The sequence below is a fragment of the Lepisosteus platostomus genome, chromosome 17 (assembly GCF_059453375.1).
Source record: "Lepisosteus platostomus isolate fLepPlt1 chromosome 17, fLepPlt1.hap1, whole genome shotgun sequence".
NCBI classification, from domain to species: Eukaryota; Metazoa; Chordata; class Actinopteri; order Semionotiformes; family Lepisosteidae; genus Lepisosteus; species Lepisosteus platostomus.
The window spans coordinates 11,710,689-11,729,023 of NC_142627.1; the positions used below are offsets into that span (position 1 = coordinate 11,710,689).

General features: G+C 38.5%; 1 protein-coding gene across 2 annotated transcripts; it reads right to left on the minus strand.

The window, feature by feature from the left end:
- Positions 1 to 1,047: 1,047 nt before the first annotated feature.
- esf1 (ESF1 nucleolar pre-rRNA processing protein) lies at positions 1,048 to 18,335 on the minus strand. 2 transcript variants are annotated; one of them, XM_088610233.1, is made up of 14 exons: positions 18,224 to 18,335; positions 16,758 to 17,433; positions 16,023 to 16,363; positions 15,447 to 15,560; positions 14,469 to 14,578; positions 13,508 to 13,660; positions 12,434 to 12,548; positions 11,191 to 11,326; positions 10,671 to 10,826; positions 6,367 to 6,494; positions 4,994 to 5,084; positions 4,615 to 4,712; positions 3,436 to 3,585; positions 1,048 to 2,823 (listed from the first exon to the last, which is right to left on the minus strand). In XM_088610233.1, exons 2-14 carry the CDS (start codon positions 17,383 to 17,385, stop codon positions 2,530 to 2,532), a joined length of 2,514 nt encoding a protein of 837 aa, XP_088466359.1. In that variant the 5' UTR covers positions 17,386 to 17,433; positions 18,224 to 18,335; the 3' UTR covers positions 1,048 to 2,529. The 2 variants fall into 2 exon arrangements, with proteins under 2 accessions (XP_088466359.1, XP_088466358.1); XM_088610232.1 differs by having other exon boundaries at positions 16,023 to 16,372.

Here is an 18,335-nt window from a genome sequence, read left to right on the forward strand (position 1 = left end):
AGTTGCCCTACAAAGGGCGTGGTAGAGAGAATTATAGGATCTTACTTACCATCAATTGATGAGATCCACACCATCCACTGTGCAGCAAAGCCCGGTTATTCAGGATTCCAACCATCCCCGTAACAAATTGTTCTCCCCCCTACACTCTGGCAAGAGGTACCGCAACATTAAAGCATGGACCACTAAGCTTAAGAATAGCTTCTATTCTATCATATTGTGTATCATTAACAGATAAAACTGTATGATGCCCCAATTCAATGCACCTCTGCACTTTTTACTTGGCTACCATGTATCTATTGTCCTATGTGTTTATTGTTCTGTTGCCAGTTGTATGTTACTGTGCTCTGTTGTACTGTCATTATTATTTTTACTGTTATGTAACGTACTGTGCCGATTGTGTGAAAGTTCTGTCTATTGTCCTGTACACATCCTGAGAGAACAGTGCGAATAACAATCCCAGTGTAGATGTAGATAATGGCATATAAATGTCTCTACAGCTCGAGTCGCAGCTATAAAACGTATGGCTTAGAGGTTCCCCACCAATGATTACAAGTGGAAAAAAAAAGAGAAGAAAAGATTGTTACACGTTAGATCTGCAGCCACTGAGATCCATTCACCAAACAAACCCCTTCTTTTCTCTTTTAGATCGGACGTAAATGCCAGGATTATTGTATATTAAGTAGAAGCAAAGCAATTACACTGATTTAATCTGTACATGTGGAGCTAGTGCCAGATCTGGGACATTCTGAGCATCTATTAACCTTGGGACCTGCCTCCCAGATATCCATAGCACAATATGTCACAGAGATGGGGAAAAAAAAAAACCCAGGTTATCTAAACAATTTCTCCAAGTGAAGTCATATCATGTGTTCAAAAACAGATGTCTGTGAGGACCTAGGTTTTATAAGCAATTTATGAAGGAAACACTTCAGTGCGCATCTGTGCATTAACTGATCTTTGACCTTTGCTCAAGGCTATTGAGATGTAACCATTTTTAATTGTAAGATGCATTTATAGTTCAGTAGAAAAAAAACCCAAACGTCTAGATTTCACAGGTAGTTTAACATTTGTATTCTTTGACAAATTTAAGAACTTAATGTTTAGACACTTATTCCTGGTTAATCAATTGAACAACTGGAGTCAAATAATTTTCCTCATTCTTAGAGAAAGCTTTTTATAGTAGGATGAGTGCCACAGTTTCACTTCATTAATTATAATGAACATGTTTAGTTTACAAAATACTTTTACTCCTGTTGTGGACTACAGCTCACAATTATGAAAGGAGAAAAAAGATGCACCACACAAAGATTTTCTTGTAAAATGCAGTGAATAGCTCCTCAGATACAGGACTATAGTGCTAGGGTGTTTTATGTTGGATCAAATTACAGGGTGGTAAACAATCTTTTAAAGTGATTTATGCTTTATGTTGGTAAGTATCAAAAAAGTACTTCAGACAATAGAAGTCTTGGATAGAGTCCCTTATAACAAATGTTAAGCTACAAGGCTACCATGTTAAGTCAGCAGTCAAACTTAAATTATCAAGAATATTGTAAAATGTTTAAACAGTCAAAATCTTTCACATAACCAAAATAATATTATGTACCAAATTATAAAGTCTCTAAAAGAGCTGTCTTTTGTCATATTTACAGACACCAGTTTTGTCTCGTAAAAGATCAAAAGTAAAATACTGCCGGCATGATTCTAAGGGAATTACCGCAACACTCTTCTTAAGAAGTGGACTTGTGTACCTGAAGTGGTTCAGCAAATGACATGAGAAAGTACTCTGGGATATTAACATGGGCTCCAAGTTAAAATAATAAAACATTAGTTTAAAATGATTAGTGTAGATCACTCTTTTTTGCTGCAAAGCATCTTGCAATTCTGAGCAAGCTCTCAAAATTCTCTAGGTTTGTCCTACGGGCTTTGTCATTTTTCTTCTTCACTGCTGGCCAACTGTTTGTTTAAAAGATTCGTGACTTTGGTTGTTGTCTGCATGCTCTGGAAAGATATAAACTCAACTAATTTGCCTTTCAGGCCAAACTGAAGCCAAAACAAGAGCACAGAGAGTCTTTTATACAACATTAAAGTCATCATCCGAAGTTTGAGCTGTTCACATTGGCGGCTTCAAAGAAAGCACTTATACCACCACATTCCATTGGGGTTTCACTTCAAAAGGCTTTACTTACATGACACTTACATTATATATTGTCATCTTCATGTCCAAAAATTATAATGTCAATGGGACATTTTCAAATTAGAGCTTTTTGTTTTAAGTTAAAATGACATCTTGTTTAGTTTTACTTGAATTGTTAGAGGCTTTCTCATACGCAAGACCTTCTGTTATCCCCGTCAGTGGAAAAAACTCATTGAAATCAGCGTTGCTGTAATAATGGGTATGCCAACCAAGAGAGAAGGCCACAGATTTTTATCTCCAGCTCCCTTGTCCTCAAAGAGCCAGAGCTTAACCATGTTAAGATACAGTATATCATGCCATACTTTTTCTCCCTTTTTTCCCTTCTCTGTCCACAACTACTTTGTTTTCTGCTTTTTTCTCGCCTGAAACTGCTCGGTTTTGCTCTTGATGGATCTCACGAGCATGGAGAGTCCTGGGTCCATAGTTGTCTTGGAGCCTGCCTTTAGCTTGCTAGGGCTCTCCTGTTCCAGCTCCCTCTCCTTCCTCTGGGCAGCCTCCTCCCTGCGGCGCCTCTTCTCCTCCACGATGCTCTGGGTGGCCTTGGTCTTCCTGAAGGCGGCCTCAGAGGGGTCCAGATTGAACAGGTGGGAGGTATACATTGCCTGGAACCGGGGATCTTGCACATCAACCTGCAACCAAGGTAAGAACAGGTTAGCTTTTAGTGCTGCACCATCCAAATTCAGATTAACTTACTTTTCTGCAAAGGGTTACTGTTTTTTTTTACCAGTCAAAAAAAAGCTCCAATTATCATTTTACTAATGCAATATGAATCAGGACAATAAGCAGTCAAACAAAGAGGTTAAATTAAGCTTCAAGTACAGTGCTTATTGCCCCATTTAATTTTCTCATTAACTGTTTCCAATTCACTGCACTAAAGCAGATAATATCTTCCACCGAACATCTGGCAACATTTATTGCGAAATTTAACTGAGATGCGTCTTATTTACAGCAAATGGACGGTTTAAATAAACTACTTTAAGTGCACAGCAATATGTAAAATGTTTTCAAAAGGTTTACAAATCTTTGGTGGTAATGCAAGATACTGTTGCTACAGGCCTCAAGAACAATTATACAAACATATATACAGCTGTAGCATGGATAATATCATACAAAAAATATGTTACATATGCTTCCATCTCACAAATACAAATTTATATCCTAATAAAGGTAAATCAATGAAATATTTGGCTGTACCAATGAATAAGAAATATAATTCAATAAGAAAGGATAAAGGCTCTAACCTCAAAGTTATCTTCTTCCAGGAGCTCGTTCTTTTTCAAGAGCTTCTTCTTCTTTTTCTTGCTCAGGTTCTGCTGCTCCACGATCTTGTCGTAGTTGAAATGCTTTCGGTTCTCATCCTCATCGTCATCCATCAGTAAAGCCATTTCAGCCTGTGAACATACAGTAGAGGCACACCTCCTTAATTTAATATCATTAACATCCTTCTGTCCCTCCTTGTACAAACCTCGTGGGGTTTTTCTCTAGAACTAGGTGTGAAAATTAGGTGGCCGATGCAATCCAATACACTCGTACCTGTTTTTACAAAAGTAATTTGTTCCCAGAAACTCTTCGATATAGCGAAAATTCATAAAAAGAAAAACAAATTCCATTGTTTCTTACAGGGAAAAATTACAGTTCAGACCCCGAAAATGTCAGCCCTTCTTTTACTTTTTTTCACAAATAAATTACAAAAGAAATAATAATAACTTACATTTATACTGTGGTTTGTGAATTTTATTCATGAAAAAACTGCTTATTTACAGTAATTAGTTTAATAAAACCTAAGTATAGGGCTGTACAGTAACCACTTCATTTGCTTTTTGTGTAATTGTGTAATAAAAAAAATAATTTTCATAAACACCTTTACGGTGTGATGATACAGTCTAATAATCTTCTGCAAAGTAAGAGCACACACAATGGCGAAGAATGCACAGAGCAATATGCTGTGAGCTCTATCACACATACACTGTCTCTGCTGCCACTCCATAGGCTTTGCATTTGCTTTTAACACGTTATGTTATGAAACGAGTCGTACCTTCCTCTTCACTCTCTACATTTGGTGGTGGGGGGGTTTCGAAATTGTTCTTTGTATCGCTTCTTTACAGTTTCACCGTTGGCTTTCGTTATTCGAAATGTGGGTAACCACTCACATGCTTTGTGGTACTGATTTTTCATTTAAAGAAAATGAGTTAAAAGAAGTCTGGGTGTATCCATTTGAAGATCAACTGGTGTTAACACTGCACGCGTAACAGATCCACGACAGTAAGGTTTTTTATCTTCATATAACAGCATTTCTTATTTACTCCTGTAGAATTTTTTTAGCTTTACATGAACATTTTGTGGATAGTAGTATTTCTGTAACACTTTTCAGCTGCAGTCATTTAATGCCAGGAAAATGTAAAGCTTGACTATAACATTACCCTTTGTTTTTCTAGCTCTGCCTCTTCTTCTGGAGTTCTCTCCTCCTCCCTGGATTTTTTATTCTTCTTAGCCTTGCTTTTATTCTTCAGCGCTGTTCCTGGCACAAGACAGGTAAGTACACAGATGTTAAACCCTCACTGCTATCTTCCAGCAGGTCTGTATTTCCTTTTGAAGCCTGTTCATTTTTAAAGTACTAATCATATATTGGTGCTAGAAGATAAATGCTTTCACAACATGTACTGTCCGTAGTTTCGTTACAAATCATATACTTTAGTCAATAAGCACCAGTGTTTATGGAAAATTGTATTAAAAAGGTTTATCTATCAAAACCAAAGCAGGGATGGGAAGGTTGACCAAGCAGTTCCCAGCAGATCTCACCTCCTTTTTCCAGTTCGTCAGCAAAATAAGGGTCATCAAGGTCAACATCAGGAGGCAGGTCATCATCACTGAGATCAGATCCAACAGCAGCCTGCAACACCAAGTCACATGTTCTGAGCTGTGCTGACAGTTCCTTAAAGTCATACTTAATACTGGGAGGCAACAAACACTATTATTTCCAATACACATTTTACTTTTTTAATGCCACTGTATAAAAGGTGATTATTTTTAACTAGTAAAATTTTACATCTTCAGATTAACAAAAAACCCTTTTTAGGTCTTTTTAAGAGTTATTTAACTGCTGAGGCCTTCTCTTTTTCTAGGACATTCTTAAAAGAAAAAAAAAGTTAAATAATATAAGTTTTACTTTAACTTAATTTATAGCTTTAAATGTAACAATAACATGGATGTAGTCTAGCCTAAATCAACTAGACAGAGACCCACTTTCTGGTGTTATTTAAAACACATCTTGTGAAGAAATTTTAACAATTCAAAATGGAAATAGCCACATTGGAGTTGAGAGTAACTACCATGCCTACACTGTGTTCATAAGCAGAAACATTTGTTGTGAAAACAGAATTTCCAGCAGCACAAAAATGCTCCCAGAACTCTGCATCTGTAAGCCAGCCAAGTGATCAAAGGTAAAAGGCTCTGGGTGGACCAACAACAAGCTTATTTTCTTTAATCATATAGGCTTGGTAATGATGTTTATTTTGGCTCTCGGAGCCTGATGAAAGTATGCACAAGGCCGTTAGGAGTAGTACTGAAGTTCTGGATTTCAAGGGGTGATCTCAGTGTGGCACACGGTTTCTATGCAAACAGACACTTTTGAAGGGCATTCCAGAGCTATAGTTCATCTCAACTTTGTGTTCTATGAAAATTCTGCAAAGGGAGCTGGAAAGGAGGCAATCTCTTTAATCTGTAATGAACTCAATCAGCCTTTAAAGATCACAGATACATAATTAAGGACAAGGCTTTTTTTCCGACAAGGCTAGGCAACAAATTTTAGTGAGAGCTCCCCTTGGGAGTACTTTCTAACTCTGAAAACATTCTAGCCATTCTGCAACAAAGTGAAGGGACAATATCAATTAGCCTTTAAACAAACGATTAATCCCCTTAAACTCTGCGAGATCCCATACCACATGTCAAAAGAGTCAATGCTGTGCAACAAAGCAGCATGTTTCCCACTGGCCTTGGTCAGGCAGTGATACTACAGTGATAGTTCAGCTTGTTTTTGGGATCTGAGAACTCAAACTACAAGTGCTTTTACTTGTTTAGCCACCTGTGGGCACTGCAGGATACCTTTTTTACCACTGCTTTCTAGATCCTCATTGCATCACTTTCAGTGGTGTTACATTTCTCGGGATGTTTACCTTTGTCCCTTCCATCTTCTTTTGTTTTTTCTTTTCTTTCTTCTTCTCCAAATACTCTTCCCATGGAGTCAGTTTATCCTTTCCTTCCAGCTTCCTCTTCACAAGCTGCTCAGCTGTCTCTTTGAGTCCTGAAATCTCACACGCACACAAAAGAAAAGAAAAACGAAAACGACAGTGGGTAGTGAGAGAACTTCTACTTCAAACAATGTCCACTCCAGAAAACATGTCCTTTATATCACAGCTATCAATCTGTCAAACGGGCACATCTGAACAAAAACAAAGAAAACCAGAGGCTGAAAAGGAAATTTCGAAACTGGAAATTCTTCCCTTCCACAACTGCTGAGTACCCAGCGGAATCCCAAAATCAATTAAGTTCCGAAGATTAATTTTCAAGGCAATAGCAACACTGAAGCAATCTTCTAGGCAGTTAGACATTTTTCATTTTTGATATCCAGGATTCAGTTAGATATGACTGTTCTATGGTTAGCTATGGTTCGTGAATTTGGCAGAGGATTTTGATTAATATATTTACATGAATACCCACAATACCCACAAAAATTCATGCCAGTTTTTATCCATTTGCAGGACTGCTTAGCATGATTTGAAAATAGTTATGTAAAACTATGAATAGAAAAGCTTAACACGACAGCAAAATAACTAAAACCATGAAGAACACATAGTTTAAAAAGCATATGAAATACTTAGTAAATCTGTCTTTACAATCTAACACTAAAATAAAACAACAAGGACCATGATTAGAGAAAGCCATAAACTGTACCGTGCACTGAACTTTCTATGTTTTTACTGTCCATTTCTCTTTAGAACATTTAGGCTCTACAGGAGTCTGCAGAGGGAAAGACACATCCAATCTCAGACCATCATTAAATGGCAAATTCTCGGAGAGCTAAAACCCACTCTCACATATTCTCTAATGAACTTGGTCAGCTCACGGCATGACCCCACCAGCTACCAGGGGTCAGGACTCCTTTCTTGTTAATGCTTTGTCAGTTTGTGTGAGGAATTATCCATCCATCTATTTTCTAACCATTTTTTCCCCAATTAATTAAGGGCCACGGATAAGCCAGAGCCCATCCCAGCAAGCAATGGGCGCAAGGCAGGATACACCTTCGGCAGTGCACCAGTCCATAGCAGGCAGACACACAAACACAGTCACGCATAAACTCACACTTAAGGCCAACTCTACCAGAAGCCAGTTAATCTACCAGTATATTTGTGGGCTATGGGAGGAAACCAGAGCACCTGGAAGAAACTAAAGCACACACGGGGAGAACATACAAACTGTGAGGAATTTGACCTTCCAAAATAAATCCAAACTGTTTGAGTTTTATTAAGATCAGGGGAATTTGGGGACTAAGATCTTGACTTATATAAGAAAAGAATACTTGAAGATTGTGAAGAAGTGAAGATCGATTAACTTTAATCCATTGAGCCATCTGTCTCCCCTTAAACTGTGCAACAGGATCCACACTTCTTTATTTAATATTTTAGAGCCGCAATCTTCCTGACCACTTCCTAAAGCACAAGATAAGAAGTGATGTTTTTACAGCACAAAAGTAAGTTTTGCTTGCCATAAAGACGTCTTGAAGTGGAGTAGCTTAGTGTGAAAATCTTTGCTGCAAATCCTTCATTACATGCAAAAATAAACAACCAGCAGGCTATTACACAAAGTTCTGCCAAAGCAAATCCCAGAGGAATCCTGAAAGAAAACCCTTAAACGTGTTGTATGTATGTATTTAGTAACAGAGATTTGACAAATTAAATTTGCCCTTGCCAGAAAATAGTGTTATAACCTAATCTTAGCAATCATATTTTAGTACGCTCATGTCGTTTAGGGATTATATACCATTAATCTTGTACTTGAAAACTTTAAAAAGATGTCTGCAGTGAGAATCCAGATGACATGAAACAAACAGCAGTTTCCACAAGTTCAACCCACTCCAGGAATAACAAGTATGAGCCTGATAAGACAGATGTTTATGTGGCAAGATGAAAACATTCTGTTATTTGGTATATTAATTTTCAAGGCAATAGTAATATTTTAATGTAAAACTGCTGTTAAACCATGGTAAGCTTTGATATCATTTTAAAACACACTCTATATAACAGCTGCAAGTTGGGCTCAAACTATAGTCAACACTCCTCTGTATGGATTACAAAATCTCGTCCAACAACTATGTTGTGACACGGAGCAGTAAGTTACACAATCTTTTTTCCAGGGCTGTTTATATCAGGTAGTTCTTGCTTTCAGATTAAATACACCCTTTTTGTTAACACTACTGTCATATGGGAAGTCCAATGCAAATTCTTAAAATTGTTTACTATTCACTTTTCAATCTGTTTTCATGACCTACATGTTATCATTAGCTAACCAACCATAAGACTCCCTGCTTGGTTGTTATTACATCTATGGCTCAGACATTACTGTCCAGTATATCCTTATTTGGGATTTTTTTTTCTATCCTAAGCTTTCTAGCCTAATCTAAACTTTGTAGCTATTAAACTATAAGTGTTAAAACAGACTGTTCCTCTCTTAAGCCCTCACCTCTTTTCCAATAATTATAAAAGAACAGAAGACATTTCTTTAGTAGGAATAGCTGCACTGGAGGACCATCCCCTGATCAGAGCCTATTTTGTCACACCTTATCTTTTTCTGAATTGCCAATGAGCAACTTCAGTAGGTACATATTCGTATAGACCAATTAAGATGAATTGGAGAACTGTCTCCCAAACGATCACCAGATAATCTAGATCCTATCTATTGTAATGCTTGTTCACCTTTCATTTCATTACTTGAGGTAAACAGCAATAAACTTCAGCTCGTTTTACTACAACTAAAACCTTGAACTAATTTTTAATTTAAGAGGATTCAACATCAACACTTATGTACATTATTTTCTTTCTTTTGGGCCCGATCCGTCATTCCTTAGTGTAGTTCATACTGAGGCTTTACCAACACTACAGTGGGTCTATGGCTTCAAGCAGCGCTGCACTCCGTGGGGCTCATGAATTACCTACGTGTAAGACAATACCAGCCCTATTCACCTGTACTGACAGTACAGGCTTTAGAATGTTAGCATTGTATTACAGTAGAATTTGAAAAAATGCAAAAAATTTTTTATAAAGAATCATACTCTTTAAAAAAACAAAACACGTTTGAGTGACTAATAGATGCCAGCTGCGTGAAAAAATTAATATTAAAGGAAAGCACATATTCTCATGTTTTAAAAATGTAAACCACTTGGATTTTTTTCTGTAATATCTGTATTTTTTCTGAATCCTGCCACATCTAATGATAAGTATTCATTTTAAGCTATAACATTTAAGAAGCCAAATCTGGCATTACATACAATAATGAAAGCTAAAACCCCCCAAAAAATTGAATACTAACATTACCTGATTACTTTCCTTTTGACTAACATTTTAGATGAAGAATATAATTGAACATATGATGGCATGTCTGTCTGAACTGTTTTTAAATTGTGTTATCAGCAACACTATCTTCATAATACATTCTTTATGATTCCCACCACTGAAATGTTTTGTTACAAAACAGAGAAAACAAGATATTGAGGTAATACGAGTGAAAACAAACCAGTAAATCTGATGCAATAAGGAAAAATTAATTAGACTTTTTTTAATGGCGTAAGTCTTTTTTTATTTTTGCACAGATGAGTAGCCAAATTGCCTTAGGTTTGGAATATAGTATTTCAACACAACCATTTAAGATGAAACATCCTTATCCTCAATAAAAAAAATCAGTGACATAAATCACAGTATCAAGGTTCAAGCAGTATGAAATAGCCCCAAGGCAAACATATAAATCTATTAATTAAATATAATTTAAAGTCAATGAAAAGAAATTTAATATTTTTCCAAAAGCAAAAAAATGTTTTCCAATTAATGACTGTCACTGGGAGACAACCTAAATTTAAGGCCTTAACTTCCAAGGTAAATAATCCAGAATTCACAACTTAAAATAGTTACCTTAAAACTTTATAAAATGAAGTAACCTTAAAAGTAGTTACTTCATTTTATAAGCAATTAAAAAATGTCAAAAGGTTTATTTTCTTAAATTAAAACAGCTGTTCTTTGCAAACCTAATCTCTAGACTAGAGAAATGTCAATGTTGACCTTAGATTAGATAATGTTCCTTTGCACTACTCATGGATCTGGAACTACTGAGATTGAGAACAGTGATATCATTATAAAAAAAAGAAAATAAATTTGGGACAAAGAAATTCTGAAATGCTTAAGAGCCACATCAGGAGAGGATACTGGTTTACCTGGAACCCATGAGATTTCCATTTCCATGTCTTTTTCCTGGTGTTTCCCGTCTTTGTCTTGAATGCTTCTGAGCAGATCTCGGTACTTTGCAATCTGCTCCGCATCATCTTTTGGGGCTTTCTTTGCCCGCTTCTCTTCATCATCTGCATCCTCAGCTAAAGAAGGGAAGAAACAGGAATCTTAATCCATTTCACAGTGCAGATCAGTTTTTGTGGCTATGCTACATAGGTCTCGGTGTAAGATGAGGTCAGGGTTCTTAATAAACACAAGGAAACTCTAGTTAATGTTTTTATACTTCAGTTTAAAACATTCTAAACATTTTTACAAAAATGTGTTAGATATTTTGCGAACTGTATATAAAAATATATTCATGGTTTTGTATGAAATTTGTAAAATGGGTTCCACATGAATCACTTAACTCCACATTTTAGAAACAACTCAGTAAGATGAAGTCATTTACAGTGGATGTTTAAGCACTGCTCATAAACTCTCCTGACTGAAACTGCTGCAACAGATTACCTTCTTGATCTGACTCTTCCTCACTAGAGGAAGCCAGGTAGGCTTGGAAGTCCATATCCATAATCTCATCCTTCTTGAACTTCCTATTGAGCATGGTGACGCGCTCGTGGTCTGTCTCATCCCAGGTCAGCTCCACCTGTGCCAGAGGAAAGCCTTATGTCAGCACAGGCCTACTTCAACCTGCCCACTCACAGCTACTCTTGACTCCCGAGACAAAGCACCACACTGAGTGCTGAAGACTGACCAGAAGTCAAGAGCAGCCAAGGCTGTTAATAGCAGCTGATATCCTCTTCCTGGGTGACATATAACATACACAAATTTTCATTGTGTAGAAGTACACAAAAACATGATGATAAGGTAAGCATAAAGCTACAAGTGCAGTGCACAACAATATAAAACACTAAAGCTACAATACATCAAGACAAGATTACAGAGCTAATATAGCATACAAAGCAGTGATGTCATCCTTTGTCGGTGTGTTTTACAGTGAATAACTACAATTAGCAAACTGCCACACCAATTTCTGAAGCAAGAATACTGGTACTAAAGTGTGTAAGAGTTAAAGACTTAGAGAGATGAGACATCACCCTACTGACTGCAGAAAGGTGGTTAGTGACTATTTGGATTTCTGTGGATAATTTACTTTATCACCGAAGGGCAAGGGTGGAGAAAGACTGGATCCTGGACATGGGAGAATGGAGTCTGGGTACAGGACAGCTGGTGGAAAAGTAGGAGGGGAGAGGGCAAGAGTGGGTGTAGTGAGAATTAACAGTATTAAGTTCCTAAGATTCTGGAAACCAGCAAATTAAGTCTCCCTTGGCAGCATGCTGTGGGATCTGTAACAGTCCTACATTTTTTTATCCACACAACTCTTGGCAGTATCAATTTCAACTTAACACACCTATTGGAGCAACACCCAGTATTAACAACACAGTGAGGCTGGGCATGATATTAGAGCCCTTTCAAAATTGTCAACCTCACTCTGTTAAGTACTTATCATACCAGCAATTACCTGTAATACAAAAACATAACAAAAGGTATGATGGTCTACTACCACACAACCTTTAGGTCCATTTCTTGTGAATAATCAGTCCTCCTTTGCACTTCCAAGGTTTTTAGGGAGAAATAATCCGAGTTTAGCAGAGAGATACAAAGGGCTTCATGTCTTCTATGAGTAAGTTTATCAAGAGCTCTTGACTCTTATTCGTTTGAAACAGCTCACACGTTTTCCTGCCCACCCTACCTTTGAAGTTGCCACTGCAGTTGAACTAAAATATTTTGGCGTATATGAAGCCAAATCAACATCTGACGCAACATCTTTTGGCTGCTCGTCAAATGTAATATCGTCTGGAATAAACCTGTGAAAGAAAACAGAAGCCATAATAATTCAGGAGGTGTGTCAGAAACCCGCAGGAATTATCAAGCAATTATGTTTCACCTACTTATACCGCAATGGAAAAAAACAGGCTTCACTTCCTCCATTTAAAAGCTTCCCTGATATTTCTGATTAGTACGTCACAGAAAACATTATTAAGAGAAATTAAAAACAGACAACTTGAGAGCAAATTATTTACCGGCAATTTCACATTTAGAGAAAAGTGAAGCTCATCATAAGCTACCGATTGGTGTGACAGTTTTCCTATGAAGCTTACAAAATGAACCTTTGTTTTGACCTGAACATTGCAGTGGTATTTAGAGCAATGCTGAAACAGTCCAATTGTGCTGTGACTTTGTAAATTACCACACATAACCATGAACACTGCTCTCATTTCACTGGAGACATGAGTTAAATTTTGTCCCAGGCGCCCAGGGACAACGCACATAGGGTATTATTTCTGCTGAATGCTCAGTTCTCTTTCAGAAATAGATCAGAATACATAATAACACACCAAAGAGTCCCCTACAGTCGTAAGGGAATACAGATTAAACTTTCCCAATTGTAATTCGTGAAATATGTTCAGTATAAACATACTTTGAAATTCAGCCTGAAAAGCATTAAAGAACTACTACAAAACCACATTTGCTGAATAAATGTTATATTCTTACTCTCTTATTAGTACTTGATTGTTTTGTTTTTTGTAATTGTCTGCAGAAATTTACTATTTTCTGCTCTTCTAAATGTTTTAAACCATCTAATAACCTAGAATTAAGCCCCAGATATTTTAAATTTAACTCAGAGCATCAAGGACTCTTTGTCAATCTTCCTAACACAGAGATGTATTCAGTTCTGAATTTGTCACCATTAAAAATATCAGTGCTCTCCACTTACTTTGGGGGTTTACTAAGAAACGTATAGCTAGAAAACACTTTTCCTTACCTGAGGTCTACGACTGAGCAGCTGCTTTCGTATTCAAAGCCATCACACTCCTCATAGATCTTAGCTGCAGTTTCTGGGGAGTCACATTCCACCACAGCGTAGAAGTACCTCATGCGCTTGAACTGGTATTCCCTCATTTTCTCACGATAAAGCCTGCATGAAGACATCACTGTCAAATCAAATCACACCTTCTTCCTCTGCCAGGTCTGCTCTGCCATTACTGCTGTCTACTGGTCTACGGACTTCACATTTATCGCAGAATTGGCCATGGCTCCTACCATACCGCGACCTATTATGGGAGGTGGTGGTCGGGGTGGGGGTGTTGATGAAATAAAAACATAATTCAGCAAAAACTCAGTTCTTATCACAGAAACAAAAACACTGATGAACTGAAAACAGCACTACTAGGTCAGAAAATGACATGTTCTACAAGGGCCACAGTTCTCTCAAAGCTATGAGGTATGAACAGTTATAAAACCTCAGTGCTTTTAAAACCCAGATTAAGGATCACAGACAGTATCATATCTACCTGGGTTTAATCAGCTGTTGCATAAAAAAACATCGGTCTGAATTGTTAATTGCTGTACAGCAGTAGAGCACTGCCACCTTGTGGCTTCAGCAACACATGTGCTCTTGGGAAGCACAGGCCTAATCCTGGAGGCTGGCTTTTCAGCAGGTTTCATAACCATTTTTACATTACAACGAACGAGAAACAGCAACAGTAAAGCAAATAATTCGTTTAAATAGAGTTCAGATGGAAAAGAACCCCAAAAAGCATGCAGTGTTGTGCAGAACTCTGCAGCTCCTATGAAAATATAAGCAAAAAACATCTTTAAAGGCATCAAACATTTCGATTTGGACCTGCAGCAGAAACAGCAGTGTTTAAACATTTTGGAACAACACACCATCTCAGGTCAGAAACCAAATTAGTACAAAAGTCTGAAAGCCCCATCCCCAGCACCTCTCTTCCTCCGTGTCTTTATCAGGATTCTCGGGCAATATGACCAGCTCCAAAGGTCCCTGCAACTGCTCGGCTTTCATCCGCTCCTTCCCAAATTCTGAAGGGTAGATCTGGAAAATACAAGAAAGACACTAAGTTAAACACACTAAAATGCACCATGAATTCAAAATCAAAGCAACATCATCCAAACATACAGCAACCCACGAATAACTAAGAATGAATAAAGGAAATGGAAAGTTAATTCTCTTGCACTTGATGACAAACTGTGCAATGGCCTGTCAGGCTCGCCCCAGCTGTGGCCCTGTGGGGTGGGCTAGCCCTGGCGTGGCAGCTGGCCTCTGCTTCACTCACCCGTCACTCGGTGCCGGTTGCCATTAAGCAAACGGACAGCAGACCCTGATCACCTGGAGGCGGTTACCTTCTCGCCGCTCCAGGTGATTCAGGGATATTTAAGGGATGTTTGGGCTCTGATATAGAGTAAGGACTCTTGAGTTCTCAAGCTTGCTCCCTAGCTTTGGTTTTGTCTCCTGGCCCTTAATCAGCTTCCTGACCACCCTATGCAGATCATTTCCCACCCGGTGTAATGATCTGCGTTTCTCATGGCTTCGGTCCCTGTCTGCATTTCTTGATCTTGGCCTCAGACTCTCTCCGTGCTTTGGTGCCGTCCTACCCGGGACCTGACCATAGCTTTGTTCTGACCACGGCTCCTGGATTCCCCATTGTGCTTTGAACTGTGCTTTGGTTTAGATTCACTGGTTTTATCCTAACCCACCCCCAGCCTGTGCGACCACGATCTCTGAACGGCGTTCCCAGCTTACTACGGTTTTGAACCCCTGCATGAAAAGCACTGTCAGCCTGTCAGCGCGCTGCCTGCAGTTCCCCTGGATCCCATCGGCCTTCCGCCCAGCAAGTGGGTTTGACTATACAAATCCTGATGCGCTGCTAGTAGAATCATTGTACGGAGGCACTGTTTCTTACCTTTACAGAGAGCACAACTCCTCCTTTGGGTTTGAAAGAGTTGAATAAAGCCAGCAAATCTTTGGCCTTCAGTCTGTCCCAATCCATGTTACACACCGCAAGCCTTCGAGTAACCTATTCAGAACATCACCGAACATCTCATACATCTCTTAAAACAGTACAGAATCCACATTTTCCCAACAACAGGGGACTAGTCCTATGGCAGGTGTATACCTCATGGATGCAGTTTGCATATTAAAAGCATCACTCATGTCTACGCTGAAATTGAAACACATCATAGCCTATCCAGCTGTTCAGACAAAACAATGCTAAACAAATTACCAAAATGCTAACTAATAAAGGGCAGGCCGTGCCATCAGAATTATAGAGTTTTACCTGCATTCAAACAAGCACCTTTACTGGCTGAGCAACTGTGGAAACCATTATTCGTCTTTTCATATTAATATTTATAAAGGGTTTTCTCGCTTTGAAAACTGCAGTCTGGAGAAGTGAAAGGACAATGATGGTCTATATGTAACTGTATAAAGTAACTGGATAATGATCTGAACCCTATATGTAAAAGCTCCTTCAACTCACATTGTCACCTCGAGGGGCATCTTTCCAAAGCTCTCCCCAGTCATGCTCCAATTCTTCCTCAGGCTGGACCAGGTCTGTTAAATCGTCCTCCTCGTCTTCATCTGAGCTGGTCTCAATGTTACCTTTCCCTCGGGCCAGATCAGGACCGCTGTCACTCTCCTCCTCAGACTCATCTTCAGAATCCTCCGCGCTCTTCCCCTCATCAGAGTCATCTTCCTCCTCCTCCTCCTCGCTGCTCTCCTCCTCCTCCTCGCTGCTCCCCTCCTCCTCGTCTTGCTCGACTTCAGACAGGTCAGCACCAGAGTCGTCATCTTCATCATCCGTGTCGAACTTAGTCTTTTCTTCATTCACTAAGATTTTCATAAATTAAAAAATGAATATGACGATAACATCAAATAATACAACAATAATTCCTTGTGCTTGTATAAAGCTTTTTACCACAAAGGACCTTAAAGTGTTTTGCACTTAGTAAAGGACCCACTTCACTTCATCCACTAATGAAGTGCAGCATTAACTTGGGTGATGTGGAGGAGCAGTTATATACAGTCCAAAAACCCCAATGCACAGCATACCAGGGAGAATAAGTGAGAAATTACTTCACTTTAAGAAGAGAAATTTAGGAAGGCCAGTTTGTAAACATTTAAAATGTAATTTTGCAGAAAATACAAGTTTAAAAAAAATTCTGGTAGTACAGGCAGTAGTACAAAATCATAGTACTGATATACTTTTACAAACCTGATTTTTCAGGATCAGAAACAGTCACTCTTGCTTTTGATTTCTTTGTGGGCTTCTCTGGGGTTGAGCTCTCCTCTCCTTTACCCTTCTGCAAGTGTTTCTGCCCTACTGAAACCCTTAATCCTTGGCGTTTCTGTACTGTTTCCTCAGATCCATCACCACTGTCAGGGAGATCTCTCAAATGTGAAGTGTTTTTTTTGCCAGTTCCATTCCTTGAAGCCTTTTCAGACACGTTCCCCACAAGTTGCGTGCTGTCTTTTTTCTTATCCTCATTTTGGGGTTTTTCTTGCTCAGTTTCTTCCTCCAGATCACCTTCAACATCCACTTTGGCTCTTAACTTCTGTTTCTTCTTCTTTGTCTTCTGAGCCGCCTTTTTTTCCTCATGGTCGGACTCTTCTGAGTCTGACACTTTGTAGAAGCGTTTCAGGTCCTCTGCGGAGGAGTGGTTAATGGGACGGCCCCGTTTGTCCACTGTGTACTTGAGCTTGAACCTCTTGTCATGGAACATCGATTGAAACCTCTTGTCTATCTTAATCTTCTGCTCCGTCTCGGGCATCTCCCAGAAACGTGGGTCTTGCTTCATCCGGCTGAATCGCTCATCGGATCTCTCACTGTTTTTGGAGGCCATGTTGCACTTCAAATACAACAGGAAGACAATAGAAAAGTGATCTGCAAACTGAAAAGAAAATGATTAAATAAACACAGTCTACGCAGTGCTATATGAGGCAGTGTCCTTTAAATTAGAAATTTAACTGATGTCCTCACGACTTTCTTAGAGGTCAAAGGGAACAATTCACAACAGAAGAAGTGCTAACACCAGTGATCTGGCTAAATCTCAGTTTGGCCATGCTTAATCTAGCCTAACTAAAATCCCACCCTAAATCAACTTAGAAGCAAGTGGTCACTCGATCACACACTTGATCTGCTGTGCGTTACCCAGGTTGGCGGTGCACCTCACATGTGCACAAACTGGATCCTGTCCTATACATCATAATCAGTCACACGATGGAAATAAAATAAATAATGAGATCTAAGAAAATCATTTTCCTACGGAAAAAAAAATAAACTGGAATATTTCACGAAGAATAATAGACAAAAGCGCCTGATAAAGTTTATTTTATCCTAATTCGTTTGTTGTCTGAAAATGACTTCGCACCGGTACAAAATCGTGTTTTTATAAATTATATATAAAATGTAACAGAAAACACAGAAATATCTATAGCACATTTGTAACTAATATAGCGTTAATTTTATTTTTCGTTACTTCCTACTTTTAAACAAATACGATCGTCTTCAGACAGCATCTGATCAAACCAAACATATACAAACATTATATTGAAAGTACCATATCACGTATTACTTATCTTTTGGCTGCCATGCAATTTTAATTCAACATACAACTGCTTAAAAGTATTTGCCCTGTGAGAATGTCAGTAATCAACGTTTTTGAAATAGAAAATATTTACCCGAATAGTAAGAAAACCACTCAGTCTCTACACAGTACTCTCAAATACTCATCCTATCCACATGGTTCTCCCACAATCCACTGCTTCCGTGAAAAAGTCCGTCTTTCTACGG